The sequence below is a fragment of the Tachysurus fulvidraco genome, chromosome 5 (genome assembly GCF_022655615.1).
Source record: "Tachysurus fulvidraco isolate hzauxx_2018 chromosome 5, HZAU_PFXX_2.0, whole genome shotgun sequence".
Lineage (NCBI taxonomy): Eukaryota > Metazoa > Chordata > Actinopteri > Siluriformes > Bagridae > Tachysurus > Tachysurus fulvidraco.
The window spans coordinates 11,724,632-11,749,433 of record NC_062522.1 but is presented as its reverse complement, the minus strand read 5'-3'; the positions used below and the strand labels follow the sequence as shown (position 1 = coordinate 11,749,433).

The 24,802-nt window shown below is 36.1% G+C and overlaps 1 protein-coding gene across 3 annotated transcripts in view; it reads right to left on the bottom strand.

The window, feature by feature from the left end:
* Positions 1-24,802, bottom strand: part of pex5la (peroxisomal biogenesis factor 5-like a) — a 66,129-nt gene that overhangs the window by 13,998 nt on the left and 27,329 nt on the right. The window contains exons 2-8 of one of the 3 annotated variants that reach the window (XM_027147302.2): positions 16,415-16,519; positions 11,581-11,692; positions 8,470-8,676; positions 8,249-8,366; positions 8,025-8,118; positions 7,348-7,377; positions 4,380-4,475 (exon numbers count right to left, since the gene is read on the bottom strand). In XM_027147302.2, coding sequence (XP_027003103.2) covers positions 4,380-4,475; positions 7,348-7,377; positions 8,025-8,118; positions 8,249-8,366; positions 8,470-8,676; positions 11,581-11,692; positions 16,415-16,519 — 762 coding nt within the window. The remainder of the gene's footprint in view (positions 1-4,379; positions 4,476-7,347; positions 7,378-8,024; positions 8,119-8,248; positions 8,367-8,469; positions 8,677-11,580; positions 11,693-16,414; positions 16,520-24,802) is intronic. The other 2 variants (XM_027147303.2, XM_027147304.2) reach the window with 2 other exon arrangements.

The following is a 24,802-nucleotide window of genomic DNA, read 5'->3' as shown; positions in this document are numbered from 1 at the left end:
TTTCCTGATGAAACACTCCTATTTTATCCAGGCTTGTGACCGGCACTGAGAGTTAGCTCATCAATTGCTAGGTTTACTCACTGCCTGGGAATCAAACCTGGGCCACGGCAATGAGAGCTCAGGATCCTGCTGCTGGACCGCCATATAAAATATGTGTAGTCCTTTCCTTTGCAAATATTTAGCTTAATTTATCGCTAAATCAGAATCAATTGCCACTGTTTTTAACAGGGTGTGGCATTTAAATACTTCATGATTTTCAAGAAGCAAAGCAATTGACAAGCTGTCAAACTCTTTGTGGTAAAATCAACCCCTGCTGTGGGAATAAGCACTACCTGTCATTTTGTATCAGCTAAACTCCAGTTTGATAATAGAAAGCAATTTCCCCAACTGTGAGGTGAAAAGTGTGTTGTTACAGATGAGGATCATTCTTGAATGACAGTGTAATTTTTATGTTGAATATATGCTATTGTACTCTAAAAATCAGGGTACTTAAAGCATCAACCACAGGCTCACATTTTCACAATAATATTTGCCTACCACCTAAGTGGTGTAGACCACTGCTACACTAGTCAGACTGAAGTAAAAATAAGTGACCTGTACCTGCACTAATGGCACTGTCACTGAGGAGCAGCCCACCTCATGTTCAGCTGATTCTCACCTGCTGTTGCTCCTACTTGCTCCTAATGAGAGCAGCATGGCTTTTTTTGTACATGCAAAAAAAAGACCTGGGTGGCCACAGCTCTTCTCTGCTGGTGGTCTATTATTCAGAAAACACCAAATTAAAAATACGAGAAAAAAAAAGTCCTTTAAAGGGTCCGACCACCCTTGCAGGTCATTCAACTTTCTTAGACCATGGGAAGAATTATTCTGGAAATGCGCTATAACCACATTTTTTTTTGCATGCTGCTCTAATGTGCTGCATTGGCTGGAGCTTAACAGATATTCATTTTTAAGTCCCTTTGCTATTTCTTTGTTCTGGACAGCCAGCAATTACACAAATGAAATGGATTGGAAAAAAGCCTGCAGCCTGAAAAAAGACCACAGGAAGTAGATTTCCAGGCAACTAAGCGCTGCACAAGGTTCATAATTAGAACAAATGTATGCAGATAAGAAGCTACACAGAACACTCAGCTTTGAGAGACATTGGAAGTTTAAGTGTCTCAGTATGCAGGATGCCGTGATCAATTAATCTTCCATTTGCACTCGAATGCAGCAAACTGGAGCTCACCAGTGAAACCAGGCACTCTGAAGTGTTTCATGTGATAATATAAAAATGCTGTCTGGAGTGTTCCTTCTGGAGTACCCCTGACAGGTTTGTATCTCCTTGGAGTGTGTCCTCTTTCAGTCATTTATAGTCACCAATCATTTGTCATTTTGCCTTCCAGCACCCTGCTCCTACAACCACATATAAATATAATACTAAATAAGTCTCCAGAGCAGGCAGGGTCAGAACAAGATACAGGTGCATCTCAATGAATTAGAATGTCATGGAAAAGTTCATTTATTTCAGTAATTCAAATCAAATAGTGAATAAATAGTGTATTATATAAATTCAGTGCACACAGACTGAACTAGTATAAGTCTTTGGTTCATTTAATTATGATGATTTTGGCTCACATTTAACAAAAACCCACAAATTCACTATCTCTATTTTCTAAATAATGTCTCTGTTTTTAGTGAATTGTTGGCCTTCTGAAAAGTATGTTCATTTACTATGTACTCAATACTTGGTAGGGGCTCCTTTTGCTTTAATTACTGCCTCAATTCAGCGTGGCATGGAGGTGATCATCCTGTGGCACTCCTGAGGTGGTATGGAAGCCCAGGTTTCTTTGACAGTAGCCTTCAGCTCATCTACATTTTATGGTCTCTTGTTTCTCATTTTCCTCTTGACAATACCGGTTCAGGTCTGGTGAGTTTGCTCGCCAGTCAAATTCTTGAATTGATTTTGCTCGACAAGCGCCTCAATGCTACTTTTCTTCCGGTTGGTTGTGCATCTTTATCTTCCACACTTTTTCTTTCCACTCAACTTTCTGTTAACATGCTTGTATACAGCACTCTGTGACCAGCCAGCTTCTTTGGCAAAGAATGTTTGTGGCCTACAGTACCCTCCTTGTAAAGGGTGTCAATGATTGTCTTCAGGACAACTGTCAGATCAGCAGTCTTCCCCATGATTGTGTGGTCTAATGAACCAAATTGAGAGACCATTTGATGGCTCAGGAAACCTTTGCAGGTGTTTTGAGTTGAGCTATCCATTATATACCCTCTAATTACTATGTGATGTTGAATGATCCTGAACAGCTGGAGTGTAGCACTGAGGTGAATAGGCTTATTAGGATCGTTGCTTTAACACTACCGCTATCTGAACCAACATGCTTCAAAAAGAAAAGAACAACTTGTTTGCAATATAACGTATGATGTATTTGTCCATTGACAAGCTTTATAAGACATTCAGTCAAAAATTCTGTGTGCTGCAATCATACAATCCAATTTCACAGTTGTCAGTGCATCGTCCAATTACAACTTCACATTTTAAACATGATGAGATTAAATGATATTTCACATTACATTGCACAGACAATGTTAGTTCTCAATCATTGTCATATACAGTCATGTGAAAAAATTAGGACACCCCATGGAAGCCTGTGTTTTTTTTTTTAATATACTGTAGTTAAACATATGGGTATTTGATCTAAAGAAAGGTCCAAAAAAAGGACTTTTTTAAAATGATCTATAAAATGTAATGACAAAAATGTTATATAAAAAAAGAAAATTAAGGACACCCCTTCATTTATCTGTACTTGGATAAAATGACCTACAGGTGTATCACAACAGGTACAAATTATTAGAACATTGTTCCAGAGCATTTTGAAGAAGGCTTGTCTTATTTATACCCCAGATATTTAGTTCGGTTTACTCTTAATTGCTGAAGTGAGAGGTATCACCACGGTGAGATCCTAAGAGCTCTCTGAGGCCTTCAGAAAGAAGATTGTTGATAATAATGAGTCTGGTAAGGGACATAAATGATCTCAAAAGAATTTGTAATCAGACATTCCACTGTCTGAAAATCATTTACAAGTGGAGAACATTTAAAACAACTGCCAACATGCCCAGATCAGGCCGTCCAAGCAAATTCGCCCCAAGAGCAGACCAAAAGATTCTTAAAAAGTCTCCAAAACCACTAAAATAGTTGATGTCAAAGTGCATAAATCTACAATCAGAAAGAGACTGTATGACTTTAATTATCATGGGAGGTGTGCAAGGAGGAAACCTTTACTGTCTAAGAAAAACACGAGGCCAAGACTTCTGGAATAATGCGCATTGGACAGATGAGTCTAACACTGGATTATTTGGACACCATAACAGAGGACATATTTGGCATAAACCAAATACAGCATTTCAGCAAATGAAGCTCATACCAACTGTGAAACATGGAGGTAGAAGTGTTCTGGTTTGAGGATGCTTTGCTGCAGCTGGACCAGACCAGACCATCATCACAGAATCCATTATGAATTCTACATTGTATCAGAAGGTGCTTGAGGAACATGTGAGAACATCTGTCAAAAAAACTGAAGCTGAAGCTGGAACTGAACCTTACAACATGACAAAAACATACCAGTAAATCCACCAAGGACTCACTGAAAAGTAAAAAACAGTGAATTCTGGAATGGCCAAGTCAAAGCCCAGATCTAAATCCCATGAGATCCTGTGTGGTGATTTGAAATGGACTGTGCATGCAAGGAACCCCTCAAACATTCAGATGAAAGAATTCTGCATTGGGGACGGTGGGAATCTTTAATCCAGTTTTCAGAAACTGTTAGACGGCTACAAGAAACATCTCATTGAGGTTATCTCAGCCAAAAGGGATAAACACTAGCGATTAGGGCACAGGCTGTCCTAACATTTTCCTTAGATGAAATACTAATTTAGTTGATTTCTTTTGTTTAATAAGTGAAAACTAAATAAAGTTAACAAAAATAAGTGATTTGTTTTTGTTGTTACATGCAATTATATCACTTTCATCTCCAGGTACAGATTAAAACATATCAGAAATTGACATTTCTTAATAAAAAACTGAATATTTAATGGAGTGTCCTAATTTTTTTTCACATGACTGTATATATAGGTATATGTATAGGTGCATATATACAGGTACATACAAGTGAGTGTACTATAGAATTTTGTGCTTGTTTTTTAAATGTTATTGTGAAAATCCAACATACATTCAAGGTGCATATTTATGTTTTGTCACGTCATTTAATTATAGAACATATAATTATATGTAGTATACTATATTCATTTTTTTTTTTTGCAGTTATAACAGTATTTCCTCATCACACAACAAACTTTGTTCTGTGGATTTGTCTAAATGTATGGCTTACTTCCACAGCTGCTTTGGCACGCTCAAACTCCTCCTCGAGGGACTGGTTTCTAGATAGGAATCCTCCACCCCACCTCTGGTCTTTGCTCAGTCGTCCCTGTAACATGCAAAAGTGTGTGCACACACACACACACACACACACACACACACACATGCACACAAACATAGAGCATGAGTTAGACCGCACAAGTTTGACAGCATATGGGTAACCCTCTGTGGTTTCTGTTCTGAGAAGAATCGCTCTGTCCTTGCAGAGCTCTGATGCATTAACAGCTCACAATCACACCCCTCTCAAACATTCTGTTGTCTTCTTCTGACATCCTTTCCTCAACCACTCGACTTGACTGGCCCTGAACTGACATGCTGACATGCCGCAGTCAGTAAATGGACATTTGCATGTTTTCTCTCTATGCATGTATGCAAAGCTTTATCATTATTTTGGATCAGAAAATGGCATGACATTTCAGAGAGGCACACGGGTAGGCATGCTGCATGTAAAGCAAAGCAACTAATTTCACAGCCTAAAAATAACATTATATAAAATCCACGTGTCTCACTAATGTAGAGCATTCAAAAATCAATCATATTAGTCAATGTTACATCATTTTAATGGACAAGTACTGTAAGTAAAATTTGTCCAATAAAATCATATAACACATCTGGCACTTTGATTACTTTCACTTTCAATTTCCGTATCAATTACTCTGTCTATCAGTCAGTTTCTTCTTTTCTACAGAAAAATAAAGAGAAGTATTTTTTGCAATACCAAAATGATATCTTACCTAGTGAAAATTAAATTAAAAGTGATTGTTTCTTATTACGAGATTAGAAATTAGACATAAATGCTTGAAACAAAAAAAGCAACTGCCAAAAGGTTAAGACAGTTTCAAGCTCAAAATTAGCAAAACCTTGAAATTTTAAAACTATGAAGTAAATGGAAAGTTTGTTCAATTTGTCTATATTCAAGGTATTTTTACATGTTAGGATATCATTTTGCAGTGTGGATTCCTTTTAATAATTCATGGAGCCCCTGCTTATCAAAAGCAGACCTCGGCTACCTGAATTCAATCTTCTGTATAAGTCTCACTGAACAAAGAGTACAGAAGGGGGTGTTTTGGTCCTGCCTCACTGGGCATTCATCAGTTGCCAGGGTTAAGGTATTAAATGGATTTCAGGAAGTTATAATGGAGATCTCTGAGCAGACAATCAGTCTTGCTTTAGTGTGCTGTAACCCTACCCTGTGTCCTGATGACTAATGTGCTCCATCAAGCTCTGAGTCAGAGCAACAATTACCCTAAACATTGCCCTTTCCATTTTTGTGGCCCCTTATTGTTAAGAACCCAGTCAACTAAGACTTACACTGATGTGAGCAACTACTGTGCAAAATGGATCCGCATGGCAGACTGAGCCGAAGAAATATTTTAGAATGCCATTTTGTAATGACCAACAGATTCAGTTCCACTCATTGTTGGATTTGATATAATAATAAAGAAAAATTAATGACCGCATTAATTATGACCATATATAGATACATTTTTTGCACTTGGTTTCAGGTAATATTTGGTCACTTTCTGAGCAAAACATATTGCGTGTTGTGAACTATCAAACAATTAGCCTAAATGAGGATTTTAATATTGGTTCTCTCCCCATACACACGTATTTATGTAAATAAGAAACTGAAGACCAGGTATAACATTTAAAAAAGTAATGGCCATTGTTTCTCAGTGCTATTGTAACATTCGTTGAGATGGACATTTTTGCATTTTCTCTTCTCACAACTAATAAGCCAGGACTTGGTTGAAATAACTAGTTTTTATAGGAGGTAATAAACTAAAAGCAATTTATATAATAATAATAATAATAATAATAATAATAATAATAATAATAATAATAATAATAATAATAATAATAATAATAATAATAATAATACAAATAATAATAAATCTTAACTTTACACATTTACATTTCTTTTTCAGTCTAAAACACGTGTTTTGTGACTTGTCAAGCCTGCTCATATTTTCTAAAAGGATACAGCAGGATGTGCTGAAAGAAAAACACTATTCAGCTCTTAGAACAATGGAAAAAGTACAGATTGCTCTGGCTTTAATTTTATTGTAAGCTATTGTTTCAACTTTTAAAGAGTGAGTCCTGCAGCATTAACCATTTTTGTTATCACTTCTAAAATTCTGGTTTCCATTTACATTGTGCTTCTCTAGTATATTTTGATGAGGAAAGGCTTTGCTTTTAAAAAAAAGTAAAAAAAAAAAAAAAAAGTATGCCTCCAGCTTAAAGTAATTAATAGGCTGTCTCAAGTGCAGCAATGAGATACAGCTTTAGTAAATTGAAAGTGAATTTCAGATGCATCAGTAGCGCATAGTAAAGTCAATTCAAGTTGTGTTTTGAATTGACTTATACTATTCTGTTTAATTCTTGAGAACATTCCTGTGTATCATGCACATCATGCACAAGCTTCTTATTGTAAAATGTTATTAAGTGATATCATCAGATGATCATCAACTCAACATTCAAATACTCGTTTAAAGTCCATAATAAAAGTTATCAGTCTTCAGGTTCACAGGTTGTTTTTGTTACACGAATTTGTCCCTGCTAACCCAATCTCCTGCCTTCTAGAGTGACCTGTAGTTTACTTGCGGCCGTGGACACCTTATACTGTGGTAAGCACAAGAAAAGGCTGCTGAATAATTAATGAGCTATCAATCTAACAACAGATGCTGTAGCAACAGGAATAGCAGACTAGCAGACCTGCATGCTCCAATGAGGACACAAGCACATAACATTTGTACCCTGTAGCAAAAGAAAAAAAATAATTGAATTCAATTGGTGCTGCCATGGCACTGTCCATTTATTTTAAATTATTTAAAAACGCTGTGGTGATGCTGTTGGCATGACATGGTGCAAATGTATATACCGCTCAGCATGTCATACATAAAAAGCAAAGAGAGGCTTACATGTCTTCCACTAATATACTGTCTGTTGAGCTGTAATGACAGAATTCTAAGAGTTAGCAGATAATTTCCCAACATATATATTTCCATGTGTTTACACTATAAAACAACATTTCAAGCATGTGGTTTGGCATGAAAACGGAAAGATCCCATTAAAATGCAGTAATTCTGACAAACAATTGGATGAAACATATTTATTTTCAATTGCTATTGTAATTTTTTTACATTGTCTTTAAAGTTGCTTTGAAACAATGTCCATTGTTGAAACCGCTATACAAATAAAATCGAATTATATAGAATATTAAATAATACATTATATAATGTATAGATTTCTGGGTATTTATTTATTTATTTATTTATTTATTTATTTATTTATTTCGATTTATTTCAAGTTTATTGTTTGTAGTTTGTACTTATGAGAGATTTTTTTCTTTAGAAACCCCATAGCACTGAATCTGTCTATTAAATTGACTATTGATACAATTTTTTACATAATGCGACTCATCTAATATGTAATTCTATCAATTCTCTTTTCCTCTTTTCACATTGTTGTGGATGTTGTGGAGTTTTTCTACCCACCCCTGTTCATTCATCTCAATTTAATTCATGTTGGAGTTTAAGTGCTGTAACTAATTTTCCAGAGGTGATATTTTCAACATGTAAAAAATAAAGCAGCTTACTTGAGTCGAAGGAGATGTCTCTGTATCAGCTTTGTAATTTATTTCTAATGAGTTCTTGGTGGCTGTATCGGGTTGCGTTTTGCTGTCAGTAGACCTTTTGGTGTATCATAAGGGACAGAAGCAATAAGACAGTGTTTATGGTGATGAATGCTTTAGTATGATAGATACCCAGAGAAACATTTCCTTTACTGCTTTGTAGAACATATGATAGTGAAGAGATTTACCAAGCAAAATCTCCAGAATTTTTGGATGACCGCCTTTTGTCCAGCTTCCATTTCCTGCTACTGGTTCTCTCTGGATGAAGATTGAGTTCCTCCCATTTCTCCAGGGGAGAAGGAATACCTGTACCCAACATTTAACAAGAGAAATATTATCTAAGATGTAGCAAGTGATTTATTTAAAGATTACACACATTCACGTTTACTTTTCCCTTTGACCTGAATACCTGAATCCAGAGAATCTTTCACAGGTGTCCGAGAGCAGTGCTTGTTCTGTTCAATGTCTACTTGGATCAGCTCAGTTTCATCTGTTTTCTTTTTATGTGGCGTGCTCTTTGAGGACATTGAACTCTTTCTGGACTCTTTCTTGTCTTTGCTGTTCCTCCTGTCACCCGGCTCACTCAGGTCTAGCAGGTCCAGAGAAGAGGACAGCACTGGGAACAAGAGATATAAATGTGTTCAATGGCTTCCTGAAGTTTAGAATGACCTCATTATTCTTTATTCTCTTACCCTTTACTCATCTCCTCAAATAGCATACCACACTTTCCCTCCCAAAATTAGCAGCACTGTAATATGATGGGAGAGGAACGACTGCTTCACAGGAGATTGGCTAATTTGGGAAAACAAAATCTAATTAAAATATCTAATCTTAGGAACAGCTCGGTTTTATCCACATTACTGAACAATGCAAAATCCAATACAACAAAAGCTGATCTATAGCAAAAGCATATGGTTCCGTCTGTTATGCATGTATAGAGGCAAGGCACGGATGTTTCGTCAATGTGGCCTTTAGTTCAGAGAAATGTCTGCACATTACATCAGCATTGAATATTTGCACTGTCTAAAGAAAGGAACAAGAAATTATGACACTCCCTGCTAATGGCCATGGCTCCTATAAGAGCAGCCACTGTAATTAAAAAACAGTATTTGGATCTGACAGCCAGAATGTTCAGAATGACATTATCTTTGATTTTTGATCATTAGAATTTATCCATGTTTAGGAGATCCAGCAGTATTTTTGGTTTGAGTTAAATACTCAATAAATGTCACCTAAGATCATACACATGTTTGTTTCATATATCAAGTTTCTCACAGTTGTAAGCAAACACTGAACATGGTCACTGAAACCAAATGGAGTCAATTAGTAGAACCATTCAAAATGCAGTGAACATACACGTACATCAGGGAAAATCAATGAAAAACCATTACACAATTATTACGCTACATGATTTATTCAGTACTTTGTGTGATACCATGATTTAAAAATGCCTATCAGAGCATAAGAGGTTTTGCTGCTCTTAACAGTCAGAGACACACCACTGAAGCAAATGCTTTACATTAATAACCGGAGCAACCAACTATACGGCAAATCACACAGAAGCAGGATGCATAAACTCTTACAGATATGCTGACAGTTACTGTAGAGATGCACTCATGCAGGTATCCAAACTGCTAATCATGTGGCAGGAGCGCAATGCATAAAATCATGCAGATACCGGTCAAAAGCTTCAATTAATGTCCACATCAAACATGTGAATAGGGAAATATTGATCTCAGAGACTTTAACAGTTGCATGGAGATTGGTGACATATGTGATGGTTTGGGTATTTCAGAAACTGCTGATCTGAGATTTTCACACACAACAGTTTTTACTTAACAGACAAAAAAGAACAGGAAGTCTATACTATCTCAAATACGCATTCTTTACAAGCAATTAGAATATAAAAGACATTACAGTGCATCAGCAAAATGGGGCTGTAATTTGGTGTTCATGTCAATTGTGTCATTTGAACTTCAGGCTCTACATTATATAGCTGCATTGCATTCTTGAACCTCTAATCCAGTGTATGCTCTCTCTCTCTCTCTGACTTCTCCATCAAAACGACATTGCTGAAAATTAGAAAGTGAGAACTGTCTAGAAGCATAAACCACAGAAATGTATTTCCCAGAGGTATGTTAGAAGCAAACCAGAAAACAAAATAGATGTTGATCTTGTCCCTAAACCAAATACAGATAGTCATTTGTTTAAAAAAGCAATAAAAGAAATCACCTTCCTCTGTGACGCATATTTTAAATTACACAAAATTGCTATGGCAGCTGTTTTTGTATTAATATTCAGAAGAGAGCAGAGAGGGAGAATATTAATTGTTACCCAAGGAGAAATAAAATGGACATGTCTGTGGTTTTTCTTAATTAAGCAGATGTGACCAGATGTTCAGCTGTTTATAAATCCTGCATTCGGTCTCGGTAAGATTTCCTCAAGAGAGTAAGTCACACTCTTACAATGAAGCAGTATCAACTGGGGGTTATAAAAGCAACTGTAAGAGAATTTAGTAAAAAAAAACCAAAAAAAAAAAACCCACTTTTTCTAGGAAAACATGATGTAAATTTGCATTAGAACTAAAGACTTAAAAGCTGTCCGATAATCAAAGCATAATCATGCAAAGAACTTGAAATTGCTCTCTAAATACGCATCTTGTACTTTTCAGACAGAGCTAAGTGCCAACACTAAGTCTTTTGTTTGCACCAAGTACCGCCCTGTCTTTATTTTAGAGTAACAAACTGCTGTTTTATTGCAGATAGAAGGATCTTCCAAATGGAAAGTGGAGGCAATCAGAGCCTGGATAGTGGCCTCTCACAATTAGAGACTAACAGCAAAGGGTTTCCTCAATGGGTGTAGATGTCTTAAGTGTCTTGTAAAAGCTAGAATGCATGAATACAGATCTTTAGTCTTTTTGTGTACTTGAAAAAATGAGTCTGTCTGAAACTAAGTGCTCTCACATTTCTAGTACTAGATCTTCACTGAGTCATGTTTTGGAAGCACAGAGTTCTCACTTGTAGAAGACAGTAAACATCTCTCTCTAATAACGTGATTATATATTAGAAATTGGATTGTTCTCAACTATACACAGTACAGTGTGTAGGGAAATGATTTTCATGACTGTAAGTGGCATAAAAACAGACCTGACGTGAACAAATGAATAATATAAAAAAATTTAAAAATAAAAAAAAATGTATGAGATAGAAGTTAGAAAATTATGGACTATATTTGGAATAAAGTGCAGTTACTACATGCAGATATTGGTCTGAGGTTGCTGCAATGGTTGACTATTTAATAAATATTTATTAATATGGACATTAATACATAAAGATAATGCCATAAATTGGCTAAATAATTAAGAATCATTATATGCATTTATAAATAAAGAACTTGAAGTAGCATGTCCTCTTGTTTGAGGGCAGACTGTAAAGGGGTTTTATTCTGGTTGGAGCTCATGAACATTTAGAGTGAGGGCTGGAGCTAGACATCTTGAGAGGGAGGTCAGCTTTTCCATTACCTGCTGTGTTAGAGGTCACAGGGCGGGCAGCTCCATCACACTTGGTTTCGCACAAGAAGTCGTCAATGGAGGGGCTTAGCAATGGACGGCTCTCTTGTTGTTCACTCACCAGCTGAAACAAAACAAAAGAAAACAAGAGCAATAGTTCACTGAGAGACACATAAATGTGCATTTTGGTAAATGCAGACAGCCACCTTTGAGCAAACACAGTCTGATTTGTCAGTCCCATTCTAACTCTAAACTATTTACAGATAATACATTCAGTTCCCAGCTTTGGTCCAGGTGTTGTGTTACATGACTGCTGTATCCTTTTTTGCTTAATGTAAGCTTTTGTTAATTCCTTGAAGGCCAAGTTGCAACAGCCCTGACATAGACAGTGAAAATGAAATAACACACTATATGATGGTTTTGGCATTTCATCACACACGTATAGTTCATGTAATTAAGATGACATCCCCCAGCTATTCCTTATGACTCTCATCTTACAAGTACATACATTTTTGAAAGGTTGTCTGGCCTTCAGGGAGTCCAGCATCAAAGAACTTGGAAAACACATCAATCATCATCCAGCTTTCATGGTGCTCTTTCAGTCATGTTAGACTAACCCAAGTGAAAGGACTTTGTGTGTGCACTGAAGGCATCTTCTATTGTAAATAACTCTACATCAGGAATGTCAGGATCAAACTATAAAACACTGACGCCGATCTTTTGTGAATCTGCCTTTCCCACTTTTCCTTTCCTATAATTTCTATGCAGCAGCTGCTTGTCTATACTGCTGCTGTAAATGTTTTTAATTTAAAATAAAATCCATACATGTGTGATTTAGCTATACTACACTGTCATGCTTCAGAGAGAAATAAGGCATCATCCTGGACATTCATAGGCAATAAATCACATGCAACATTGGATCCCATCCACAACAGACAAACTAATGTATGGGAGTGTTTCAGAAACAAATATAAGCATAGTTTGAGATTTTTTAAATTTTTGGATTTGCCTCATTGGCGATTACATTTAAACCTGTAGTTTAATTTTTTAATTTTTTGTCATGTATTTTGAACTAATGAAATTAAGACCCTACTAGATTGAGGAATATAAAACAAAATGCAAACAGCCTTTACTTCCTGTTCCTCAACAGAAATGTACTGTGCAGCACAGAATGTATAATGTTATATAATGTGAGTTCATGGATGGGTAAACAAGTTAAATTAAGCTAAACCAAAAATCTATTCTCAAAATAAAACCTCATTAAGTATAAATCAGACAGATATCCAGTCCTGTTTGTTGCTCGCACTTACAATCCTGTAATAATGAGAACAAAAATATTCATTGAACCCAGTAATCCCAGACAAGGGATATGCATTTAGCCAACAATCATGCCTTAGCATTTGCAAGGAGGAATTTGCTGATATTTTTAGCTATTCTTTAGAAGCACAGATAGTAAATGTGTGCAGTCACTTAATGCTATTGCCATAGTAACTGTGAATACATCCCAAAACACATACAACCTAATACTACTACATAATCATAATAACATCTGCTGTTGGTGGCATTTTTTAGTAGCATGCCTCTAGCATTGCTAGTAGGTTTTTGACACTGGGGAATGACACTGGGTTTCAGGCTTCCTGACATGAACTTCTACAGTTAGTGCACATTGGGGATGAAGAAACGAAGACATTACATTTCTCAATCAGGGTTTATGGACCTGTTGTATACAAGTTATATACAATCTGTGAAAATGAAATGATGGTCTTTTCCAAAGCAAAATCATTAAACAGAATAGATTTCTTAATGTGGAAGTATTTGATGTACCGTTTTATGGATAGTAGAAAATATAGTTGTAGCAGAAACAGGCTGGAGGTTTCACTGATAGCTCACAACTGCTCTTAAGTGGCATTTCTATTAAGCATCTGTTAGTCTCATTCCAAAAAAAATTAATTCATCCTCTAATTGCAAGCAAAATGTGAGGACAGAAAGTCTTTTAGAGCTATGCCATCTAATTAGATCATTTTCTCACTGTATTCAATTAAAACCATTCTGCACTGAATATGAATATAAAAGGACAGGCAATATTGATGGAAATCGTTAAGAGGACGAGGTCTATTCTAGTAATTAAACCAAAATATGCCTTATTGTAACTTGTCAAAAAGACAGTTGTTTGCTTTTGGTTTTTTGTATCACTGCATCAGCCTTGTGGTTGCTCAAACTCACATTCTGAATGGAGAGGAAGCAGAGCTAGTTTTGCTGAAAGCCTAGTTTGGGACAGGTCCTTAATGGTACTCAGAATGGGCGTTTACACAAACTGCAGTAAATCAGAAAATATAATTCGCATGACTTTGTCAGGAATTAAAATGATGACAGAGTATACTGTAGGTAATACATTAAGCTACATATTCTTAATATCCAAATTGAATAAATTAATTAGCATAATGTTTAGTTATATATGGGCCCGTGGTATCACCTGACCTAAACTACCTATGCTAATGCAGCAGTAAAATGCTGATGTACCCAAACATTATGACAACAAACAAATCTGTCTGCAAAAAAAACATCTTTTCCATGTTGGCTAAAGTAGCCTCGACAAAGCTTGGACTTTTTACCTAGTGACCTGTATCACTCATAATGTTGTTCTGTGTTCTAAAAGCATCGCCATTCATTAAGAATTAGCCAATAGTAGTTCAGATAGACATGGGTGTTTACCAGCTGCTAAACCAATATGAGGTGTAAAGTATTGAACTAAATTGCATCCAGACAAACTATCATGTAAATAAGAAACATGACTAATGTGCTATTTATCATGAGGTAAAACAGAAGCATTGTCAAATGGAAAGATAGTGATAAATATCAACAAATGTCAAATTTAGTCTACATACTCATCTGAAACCCCCTGATATGAGCTAGCAATAAAATAATTCAAACTCAAGTGCAGGACGTGGGGGCATCAAGGTCATATATTACATAAGTATTTAATTAGGATGAGCTAATTAGTCCAGAATAATTTTTCACTCTTCTGGGGTTTACACCAGAAACATTTTTCTGATGACCTGTCATGCTGTGTCTTTTCACAACAGCCAATGGGCCTAATAATGTGCATAATGATTCTGCTTACCCTTTCCACCCACTGCAAAATCTAGCTGGAAGTGAAAGGCCAAGTAATTACCTATGTTGCCCAACAAAAATCATGAATAATGTTAGCTTGTACTTTCATAATAATTACAGGAGCTTTTCCTAATTCATTATCCTGAAGAGGAAATTTTCTTGAGCACTTGTCCGTCTGTTGCCTCTTAGCAAAATGAGAAAAAAACATTTTGTACCTTTTTTTACTCTTATTCCCTGCAATGTATTCTTTCTCTTTGTTTACACAAGCTGGAGGGCAAATTCGAGAATTATGTAATGGAAAAGCTCAGCTAATTGTGTCGCTCGAGTATGGTTCCTATTGTCATCTCTAAGATATTGTTGTCAAGGGAAACCAGGAGCAGTGAAGCTGGCAGGAGTCTTGAGGGACAGAGATGGGGCCAGCAGGGCAGGAGAGGGGGTTAAGGAGACAATCATTACACTGCTTTAGATAACAGCAGGAATTTACTTCCTGCAATGCATGACTATTATATTTCAGCAGGACTGATTTTCCTAAAAATACTTTACCTTCCTTTCCTATCTAAATGGTGAAATTTAAGCTACCTGATGTCTCCTATCTTTGAGGCAGAATTAAATCAACGATTCAGCATTCCTCCTGTGTTTCATGGCTGGTATTAATTTATCTGGGGAATAGAATAAAAAAAATGACACAATCAGACATTGTACCATTCATCATTTAGAGGTTTATAAGTAAACCTTGTCTGTTCTATATTGATTTATTTTGAAGGTTCACATCTCTATTGACTTTTTAACAAAGTAAAAAATCCAGCATTGCTTGACTTTATTTCCCCCAACTGTGTTTCATTTAGTGCTTGAGAAAATACAGACCTGATGTAAACATGCAATGTAAGCCTGATTGTGAAACTGAATTGTGGAATACCTCATTTTATTCACAATTCCATCAGAATTAAACCGAAAATAAGACCACACTCAATTAAACTAGCACATGTATTGTTACACAAATTGAAGGAACGAATTTCACACCTACAAGAGCTCGGCACACACACAACTACATGCACACGCATTTAATAAGTTTAAAAAGCATTTCACAAAACAAATGACTGGAACACACAGGAAACACACAAGCAAGCCAAGAGTGGCATTGGCTAAACCCAGACCAGACACAGAGAAGCAATGCAACTCACTGTAATACACACATACACAAGAAGACTGCTTAAAGACATCTAAGGAAGTTGGAAAAGAAATTCATGCTGTTACTACAGAATGAAACAGAGACCAAGGTTAGCTGCTTATGAGGTGTAAAAAACCCATTATGTCAAGCAGTGAAGTACTACTCTGGGAATGATTTCTCCTTTTATTTCATTTCACCACTTATATTATGGAACAGGCCTGTCACCTTGTGACAAAGTTGTGCTTAGGAGAAGTAAGATTGGATACAACTAATGTCTACTTAAACTCATTTAAACAAACCCAGTTATTCCCATTTCTGCAGCTAAGATTACGTACAGCTAAACATACTAAAGAGCTCCGTTTTAAACCCCATAGAGCAGCTCAGAATGAAATAAAAACAGCATGTGGGAATTGGTCAGTGAGTTATTGATGGGAGACAAATACTATGAATTTAAAGCTTTTAAAGTAGAGGTTACATATGGGATGGTCAAAGCCTTGCCATTGGTTAAGTCCAATCCAAACTGACAAGGCCTTTGATCCTCAGGGTTGCTGCAATATTTCTGCCCACCTTGTTGGTCATCGTGAGGAGGGGTTTGCCTTCTGGGGACGCCTTATTGGGTATCTCCTTCAGGACCATGGCAACGGCCTTATCTGCAGCCCTAGAGTCTTTCCCCTATAACAGTGAAATCAACAATGACTTGTGTCAGGACAAAAATGTTCAGTTATTCCAGTATATTAATCCTCCTAGGGTGTTTATTCTCTAATGTTGCCCATCACACACACTTTCCTCACATACATCACTCTGTCTGCTGATGCAGGGGCCGAAGCATTGATGCTAACATCCACAGGCTTGTCTTATCATAAACAGTCTTGACGTTATTATTATAGAGTTCTAGAAAGTCAGCCATTTCTGTACTCAGTCATCACCCTTAAAAAAGGAGTCTGACAGATTCAAAAGCTGGTTATGTAAGAGTACCAAATTGATCCAAAAACTGACCTTTATGCTAGACAGCAAATAATAAATACAACATAAAACCAAGTCACTGACTGTGAAGAGGATTTTAACTAAGCTAAAAGAAATAAAGTAAAACAAAGAAACTGAACTGATAACAAGACTCTTAGTGTGTTGGGTTTCACAGAAGATCCTGATAGGAGATAAAAGAAGTGGTGAGATATAAAATGCTACCAGAGTGCTTAGAAAATCTTGGCTATGGAGACTGATAGAAACTTGATTTTGTCTTGTATTGTGAACTGTTAATTCGTGGTAGAACAGAAATTTTTTCATTTCTTTGTAACTAAATTTGTGAATTTATGTTTATATATATAATTTGTCACTTTTCATTTTTAACCTACAAAACATTGTTGCTGCAAAGATTAGTACTCATATGTGTTTATTTCAAAAGTGACTTAATTTATATAGAATATTTTAATAAGGTGTGAATATTGTAAAATTTTAACTAAAACTCAAATTTGCTGTTTTCCTTTTCAATTAATTAATTTCTGATCTAACATTATGTCATTCCTTTGGTCTATGCATCACCAAGTCAGACATATTGTACGTACTGTAAAAACGTTTTACATGCTATGAAATAGTGCACATGCAAGTCAGACAATGTTTGCTTGCTCAACATGATACAGTATGGCATATGTTCTATGTGTATATTCTATGTGGAACTGAACATACAGCAATAGTACGGCAGAAATGGTATGGATTAATTTAGAACTGAAGAACAATGTTTAAATTATTGAAATATACAGTTTGACAAACAAACCTGTAAAAATTATTTAAGAATAATAAGAATATTAAGGCATAAACATGTTTACTACTGACAAGACCTGGATATGCTATAGCAGATGCTATAATGGAAATGTAATTTAATATATTTAATTAAACTCAGAATCAGAATCACAGAATTCACCCTCAAATAGACATGTTAAGCAGTGAAAAATAAACACAAATACAGGCTTGCAGAATTCTTTATTTGCTGACTAATTTGCTATAACAGTAGTATAGAACAGTACTTCAGTAGTTCTGACTGTAAGCCAAGCTCAAGTTTATATAAATGGACTCATTCTTATATTTTATTGCAAGGTGCCACTGTCAGGGCTTTGAACATGGCCCATAACCCACTCTGCTCCAGGGACACTGTATCACGGATGACCCTGTGCTCTGACCTCAGCTTCCTAACAAGCTGGGACATGTGAAGAAGTCCATATTGCATTTCAATGTAGTGCAATATATAATATATTTGACAAAATAAAGGCTGCTAACAACAAACACACAGACTTGCATTGTGGATGTGCCACATGAACAGACTTTTAAAATGTTTATTACTATTTCTGGAAGCGGTCTCCTGTGTCAGTGCTTTGTAGCAGTCAAAAGTAAAGTTGTTCATTTAGGTTTTCCAACACGGGAATGATTTCTTACTAAGCTAAGATTTTTGTTTTTGTTGTCTTAATAATTTCAAGGAAGATGACTTCTACTGTGTCTGTTCCACAACCTCAAATGTAGCTAATACATAAAGCATATGATGTATCATTCTTCAATAAATTACAAATTGCAATAGTTGACAAACTGCTTTAAAATAATAGGAATAAAACACGTTTGTGCCATTATGTTTTTAAAAATTAATCAATGTTAAATAAAAAATGGCCTTGATTAATCTCCCCATTGCTGATTATTTTCCTATAACAGCACATCCCATCTTGATTTATTCCTTTCATAAATACACATATGAGTCCTAGCTGCACTTCTTCCAGCAGAATACTGGAGATCTCTTTGTGGGCACTTTATATACGAATACTTTGCTTTATGACCCTGTCTATTGCTAAAAGTGTGTTCCAAATAAAGTGAATTGACACGCTTTCCCATTATTATGATTAGGAGCTATTGTGTCCTTCTGTGGTATCAAAGTGCTCTTTTATAGTGGTTCGATTACAGAATGCTTAACTGACTTAAATGTGCAGAGAAAGTAAATTAATGTGATTATTATGTATTTAAATATGCAAGAGAACTATAACTATGACTATATCATAACTATTAACCTCGATAAATTCATTATGTATCAATCTACTGTAAGATTTTATTTTAATCATAATTATATTTAATTGAATACTATTATCAACTGCATAATCAGGCTGAGTTTTCTATCATCTAATTCCTCTTAACTTAAAGGAAAGCTTTTATTTTACTAGAAGTAGTCCAGCCATAACTACAGAGCTTCTTCACAGAAAGTTCTAATCGTGAAAACCTAGAAGTCTTTGAGACATAAAGTGCATGGTGGTCATTTTAATAATCTGAAAGGGTCTTCAACAAATCAAGTTAGTCTGGCACCCTGTAATATTGTTCTTCTTACAGATACTTACCCTGCACATCTATTGATGTAGCTTTTGAACCAATCAGCCATAATATGAAACCACTGACAGGTGAAATGAATAAAATTGATTTTCTCATTATAATGGCACCCAACAAGGGCTAGGATATATTAGGCAGGAAGTGAACAGTCAGTTCTTGAAGTTGACCATTGGAAGCAGGAAAAATGGGAAAGTGTAAAGATTTAAGTTACTTTAACATGGGCCGAATTGTGACGTTTATACTACTGGATCAGTGGTTAGTACTGACCAAAAGTGGTCAAAGGAAGGGCAACCGGTGAACTGGTGACAGATGGAAAATATCACACTATGGAATGTGATGGACAATGTTCTACTTGCAAAACAGGACCTGCTTATTCCTGGTTCATAAGCATGTTTTACAAAAACTGTTCAGAAATGGTTTGACAAAGAGATTAAGGAGTTGCCCTGACTAGATCTCAATCTGAGCGAGCACTTGTAGGATGTGCTGGACAAACAAGTCCAATCCATGGAAACCCCACCTCACTTACAGGATTTAAAGGATTCTCTGCTAATGTTATGACTAAACTGTGTAAGTGTCTGACAGGGATAAACAACAAATTAAAAGAAAAAGAAAAACACACACACAGTGGCTCTACTATAGTATAGGGGTTATTTAGCTGACATAGTTTGGGATATGGAACTGTCACTCAAATTCTGTACAAAGTTCTTCTGACTGATCACCTTTACCCTCCGATGCAGCATTTGTATGTGTATAGATAATAAATAGAATCCATACTCGTGATTTATTCCAGGATGACCCTGCCCTCATCTGAGGGGCTCAATAAATATTTTGAAAATAGTAGTATGAGAATAATGTAAATCATATGTTATAGCCTTCAGATCTCAAACTAGTTATACACTGGACTGATCTGGATTGATTTTGGATGAGAGAAAATCTTTTGGAAGAACAGTGTTTATGGCATGTAAAGTAGCAGAGACTGATCAATGCCAAGTCACAGTAAAGCTGTACTGGTGGTTGAACATCATACCATGACACTTAACATTTGCTTTTCTTTGAATTTGTCAGTAAGTTTCTAACTTTAAAAATAGTGCAGAAGGAAGAGGATTGCAATGCCTGTTGCTTGTTCAGTGTTTGTTCAGCTTGTAGTCCAGCTTGTGATCCTAAGATTATGTAACATCAGTGTGGATAATGACTTTTAGGTCCAGAGCTGTCTCTGGCATGCAGTTTTTTTGTCCACCATATTGATACTCCACCTCAAACAGAAATCATGTTAAATGCCATTGATGCTGCACACACCATAAATTATCTGGGCTCAAGACACAAAGCCATTAGGTGTGTATGTAACATAGCACTGCACTGACACCAAAGAGAAATGAGCTATGGCCTATCTTGAAACGAATAGGGAGCTCTTAATGAAGCCTACAGAGACAGATGTTAGGACATGTCCTTGCACAGCAATGTGCAGTAGTTCATCCAAGAATTTGTCGTCCGCCTCAACCCTTCCACCCGGAGGAATGAATCACCATCCCAAGCTGTTAGTTGTTTGTGAAAAGCTCCACACAGAGCAATTTCTCTCATGTAATCCCCTTTTAAGGCTTTCTCTGTGGACGTGTGTACACGAACGAGCAATTCATATACTGTAGCAATTCATGTTGCAAGTACTATGTTTTAGAGTGTTCATAATATTTATTTTACAAAGTGTCTCCCATTCCACTTAATCCTTTTAAATATGCCTTCAGAAACACAGTAAGATTGGAAAGGGTTGAGAAGACATGTTCAACTCAGTCGCTTCATCCTATACTCTAGAAAATATGGCATGCAGTTTAATTTAACAGCTTTCAATCTATCATGAAAAGTTGCTGAGCTGTTTTTTCCTGGCATGAACATGCACAATACAAGCCCTGAGACTAATATTATCCAACTGTCAAAAATGCTGTACTCAGCCTGGAATACACAATGACTGGCAGAACTTCTAAAATTAAGGACACTGTGTAAACCTCTGGGAAGCACAAATACAGTCCTAATTTATTAAAAAGGATACTTCTGGTAAACTCTGATTCACTTCTGGTAAACTCTGATTCACTGTAAGTGCTTCACAATAATTTGAATTCTGTATTAATACTGTATGACAGAACTTAAAACAATAAAGCCATTGCTCTGCCTATACAATACTTTAATCCATGACTGTTGTGTTCCTCAGCAACCAAACCTTACTGTTAACAGACTACATTGCATCATGGAAGAATTGTCTACTGTCTGCTATATTGTTTTTGTCACCATTTTAATAAAGCGATAAGTCAGGTGTATGCAGGTATGCATTACATTGACCTGAAATGAAGGCTTAACAAACTGGTGGTCATACGAATGAACCTCTCCTTTAACCCACTGGAGAGCTTAAACATGCAAAGGACAGTCACTAACATCTGCTCAAAAACTGCTCTCAGATGACAAAGAGGGAATATTTCGATCTGATCCATACCAAATCTCCACTGGTGTACAACAGAGCTCAATGCTTAGACCTTTGTTGTTCTCCCTCTATTGCTGCTCTCTAAGTGAGGTCAAATCCTCACATAAGTTTTCCTCCCACAGACAATCATGCTTCTACATGGTTCCCAGATATAACCATGTAGAACCATGTTCTGGGAAACATATCAGCTGAAACTTCCTCCCAAAAAAACCCCTCTTCCATCCCTGGTGATGCGTCCTCATGTCAAGATCGTGTGATCTCCCTGGACATTTCAAATCTCACCATCTGTTACTGCATACAACATAACAAGCATCTCTTCTTGCTTCATGTCACTAAGCACTCATACTGAGTTTTCCATTACAGAATTATGAGATTCTGTCCACTCATATTCACAGAGACTACTTAGGTACATGTTCAATCTCATGTAATTTCGAGACAGGACTGCATCTCAATCCTTGCAGGTCTACCTTGCATACCATGCAACCTCCATCAGCTGATCCATAATGCAGCTACACAACTGCAGCCTGCCCAAGTTTTAACCTTCACTGCCTTCCAGATTTAAAGCAGTGATGCTTGACTATAAAGCTAAAAACAGACTAGTGCCCACCTACCATGAATCATACTGTACCCTGTTTTTTGATTCACTTCCTCAGATCCCCTAACAGTGCTTGAATGGACCCACCATGTGTCAGGGTCCTAAAAAGACATACATCAATGTCTTGTCACTTATGAAATGAACTTTTTTCACTTGCTGTCTTCAAATGAAGACTAAAGTCCTACCTATTCATGAAATATGTACATAAATTACCATCTGTACTAACCCTCAACCTTTTTTAAAGCTTTTTTAGACGGATTATATTCTGATTCCTTGACGTAGTGAACCTGTATTAAGACAAGTTTATTGGTTGTAAGCATGTGTGTCAATCTGGATTAAGGTGTCAGTCAAATGCAATAACTATAAATGTAACGTGTGACTTTTTTTTTGGAAAATGAAAAAGAAGATAGTAAAGAATGGAAATAAAACAAAACAGACGATCCTTAGTGTGGCATACACTGCAATGGCCATGAATGACATTTGATGCTGTGTCATTGTCATTTTTCATCAATTTGTTATAAGCACTTCAGGCGGCTGATCTAATTAATAATGACTCTGAGCCTAGCACTAATTAGTACAGCTTGTACATCCAGAGAAAGTGATCAAAGTGAAGTTGTTTGTATCTGTGTTCATGTTTGTAGTGCTATAAACCTCCTTGCACACACCTGGCATATTTGATGAACAAGAAGGTGAAATGTATGTGCATAGAAATACATATATTTCCCACATGCATCTGCAGATCTCAGGATGTCATTTTTAAGCACAAGGAATCTTCTCCTGATTGCATGAACATTGGTATCTGTCCCCTTGTGCTCTGATCATGTAAAGTTAAATATAGCTGAAAGTGATGAAAAGAGTCCTTTATCTTTAGCACCTGTGTTTAACCTGCCAGGGAAGAGCAATGCCAAATGCGGCAGAAAGATTGAATCCACAATGCACTAACCTTAAATTGACCATACTCGCTCTCCTTTACAACAGTGATGTCTCAGTTACTAAAGCGAACATTTTAACATGAAGACAAATAGTTCTATATTTAAAAATAAAGTTGTCTAATAATGATGATGATGATGATGATTACTATTATCATTATCGTTATTATTATTATCAGAAGCAGCAATGATCTTTATTTAGAAAAAGTATTTACATTAAGATAAGGTACAGTAAAGTATTTACACAATATATTTTATTTAGCAAAATAAAAAGCCTATAAGTATGTTTTAAGTACACAAGACATTTAAACTAGCTTTTAAAAAAACCTTTAGGCTTTGGAGCAAAAAAACATTTATTTTTGCATGTACTGTATGAGAACTACATGAGAAATTCTCTACTTAGACTTGCTGATTTACAAAAAGAATTTACAAGCAAAAAGGGGCTAGAAAAATATTACAATTCGTATGTTTTGCTTGTGTTATATGTTATTCAAAGTCATAGCTTGCACTTTGATCACAGCATGTATACTGCTGGTGTACAGTAAATATAGTGGTGACGTACCACTATGACATTTTTGGACCTGAGGGTGAATTAGACAAATCAAGTCACCTACATCCCGGAGAAATCCCAATGCAGACGTGGAAAACCTGTATAGAAACTACACAGAGACAGTAACCCAAGCACAGGGTCAAACCAGAACCATGGACCTGTAAAATGGCAACACCACTCCAAATAAATGTTTGTTACATAAAATGCAATTCAACACCTATGGCATTGAGGAAGGTGTTTCTTCTGTGGATAGTAGAGAGTTTTTCTCTTTTTCTTTTATTACATTTTCCTTTAGCAAAATTGTAGTTATTAAATTTACCGGCTTATCAAAACAAAGTGAAACAAAAATAATGAATTGCATGTAATGGAATAATTTCATGTAGATTTAATTACAGCAAGGCAACTGATTTACAACAAAATATGATAAACAAGTTGTGGTGTAGGGCCTATCAATTATGTAATATAATTATTGGCTCATGTCTCAGCATGAATACAGTTCAATACAGCAGTGGCCAGATTCTTATTATTTTTAAAACCTATTAATAATGCAGAATAGACATTAGCTTTAGTATTGGAGTACAACTTTTTTCTGAATATTGTGGTTTTCCACAATAATGAAACAAAATGTAGTGTTTATTGATGCACAGTGCTATCATGTCCTGAATTTTTTTTGTTGACTGTTGATAAAGTATATAATGACTTGGTGGATGTTGCTGTGTGGAATGTCCTGTTCTCATGGATAACTGATTTCTGTGTGTTTAGAACTCACTGAAAAGCAGTTTTAGTCCTTGTATATGACCAGCAAACTCTGATCCCCTTATGCTTTACCAGTAAGACCCATTAACTTCATTACTTCAGCTAAACTATCTTTACAAATCCCTAAGAGCAGCAATTAATCAATATCTTGATTCGATCTGATGGGTTTTTAGAGCCTACTGGAATCTTTGAAGTCTGCGTCACTACAGTTTCTGTGGAAACATACACCACTGGAAAGAGGAGAAGTACGTGTACCTACACACACCAGGTCCTCTCGGGTAACAAATTACATCTCAAGAGAACT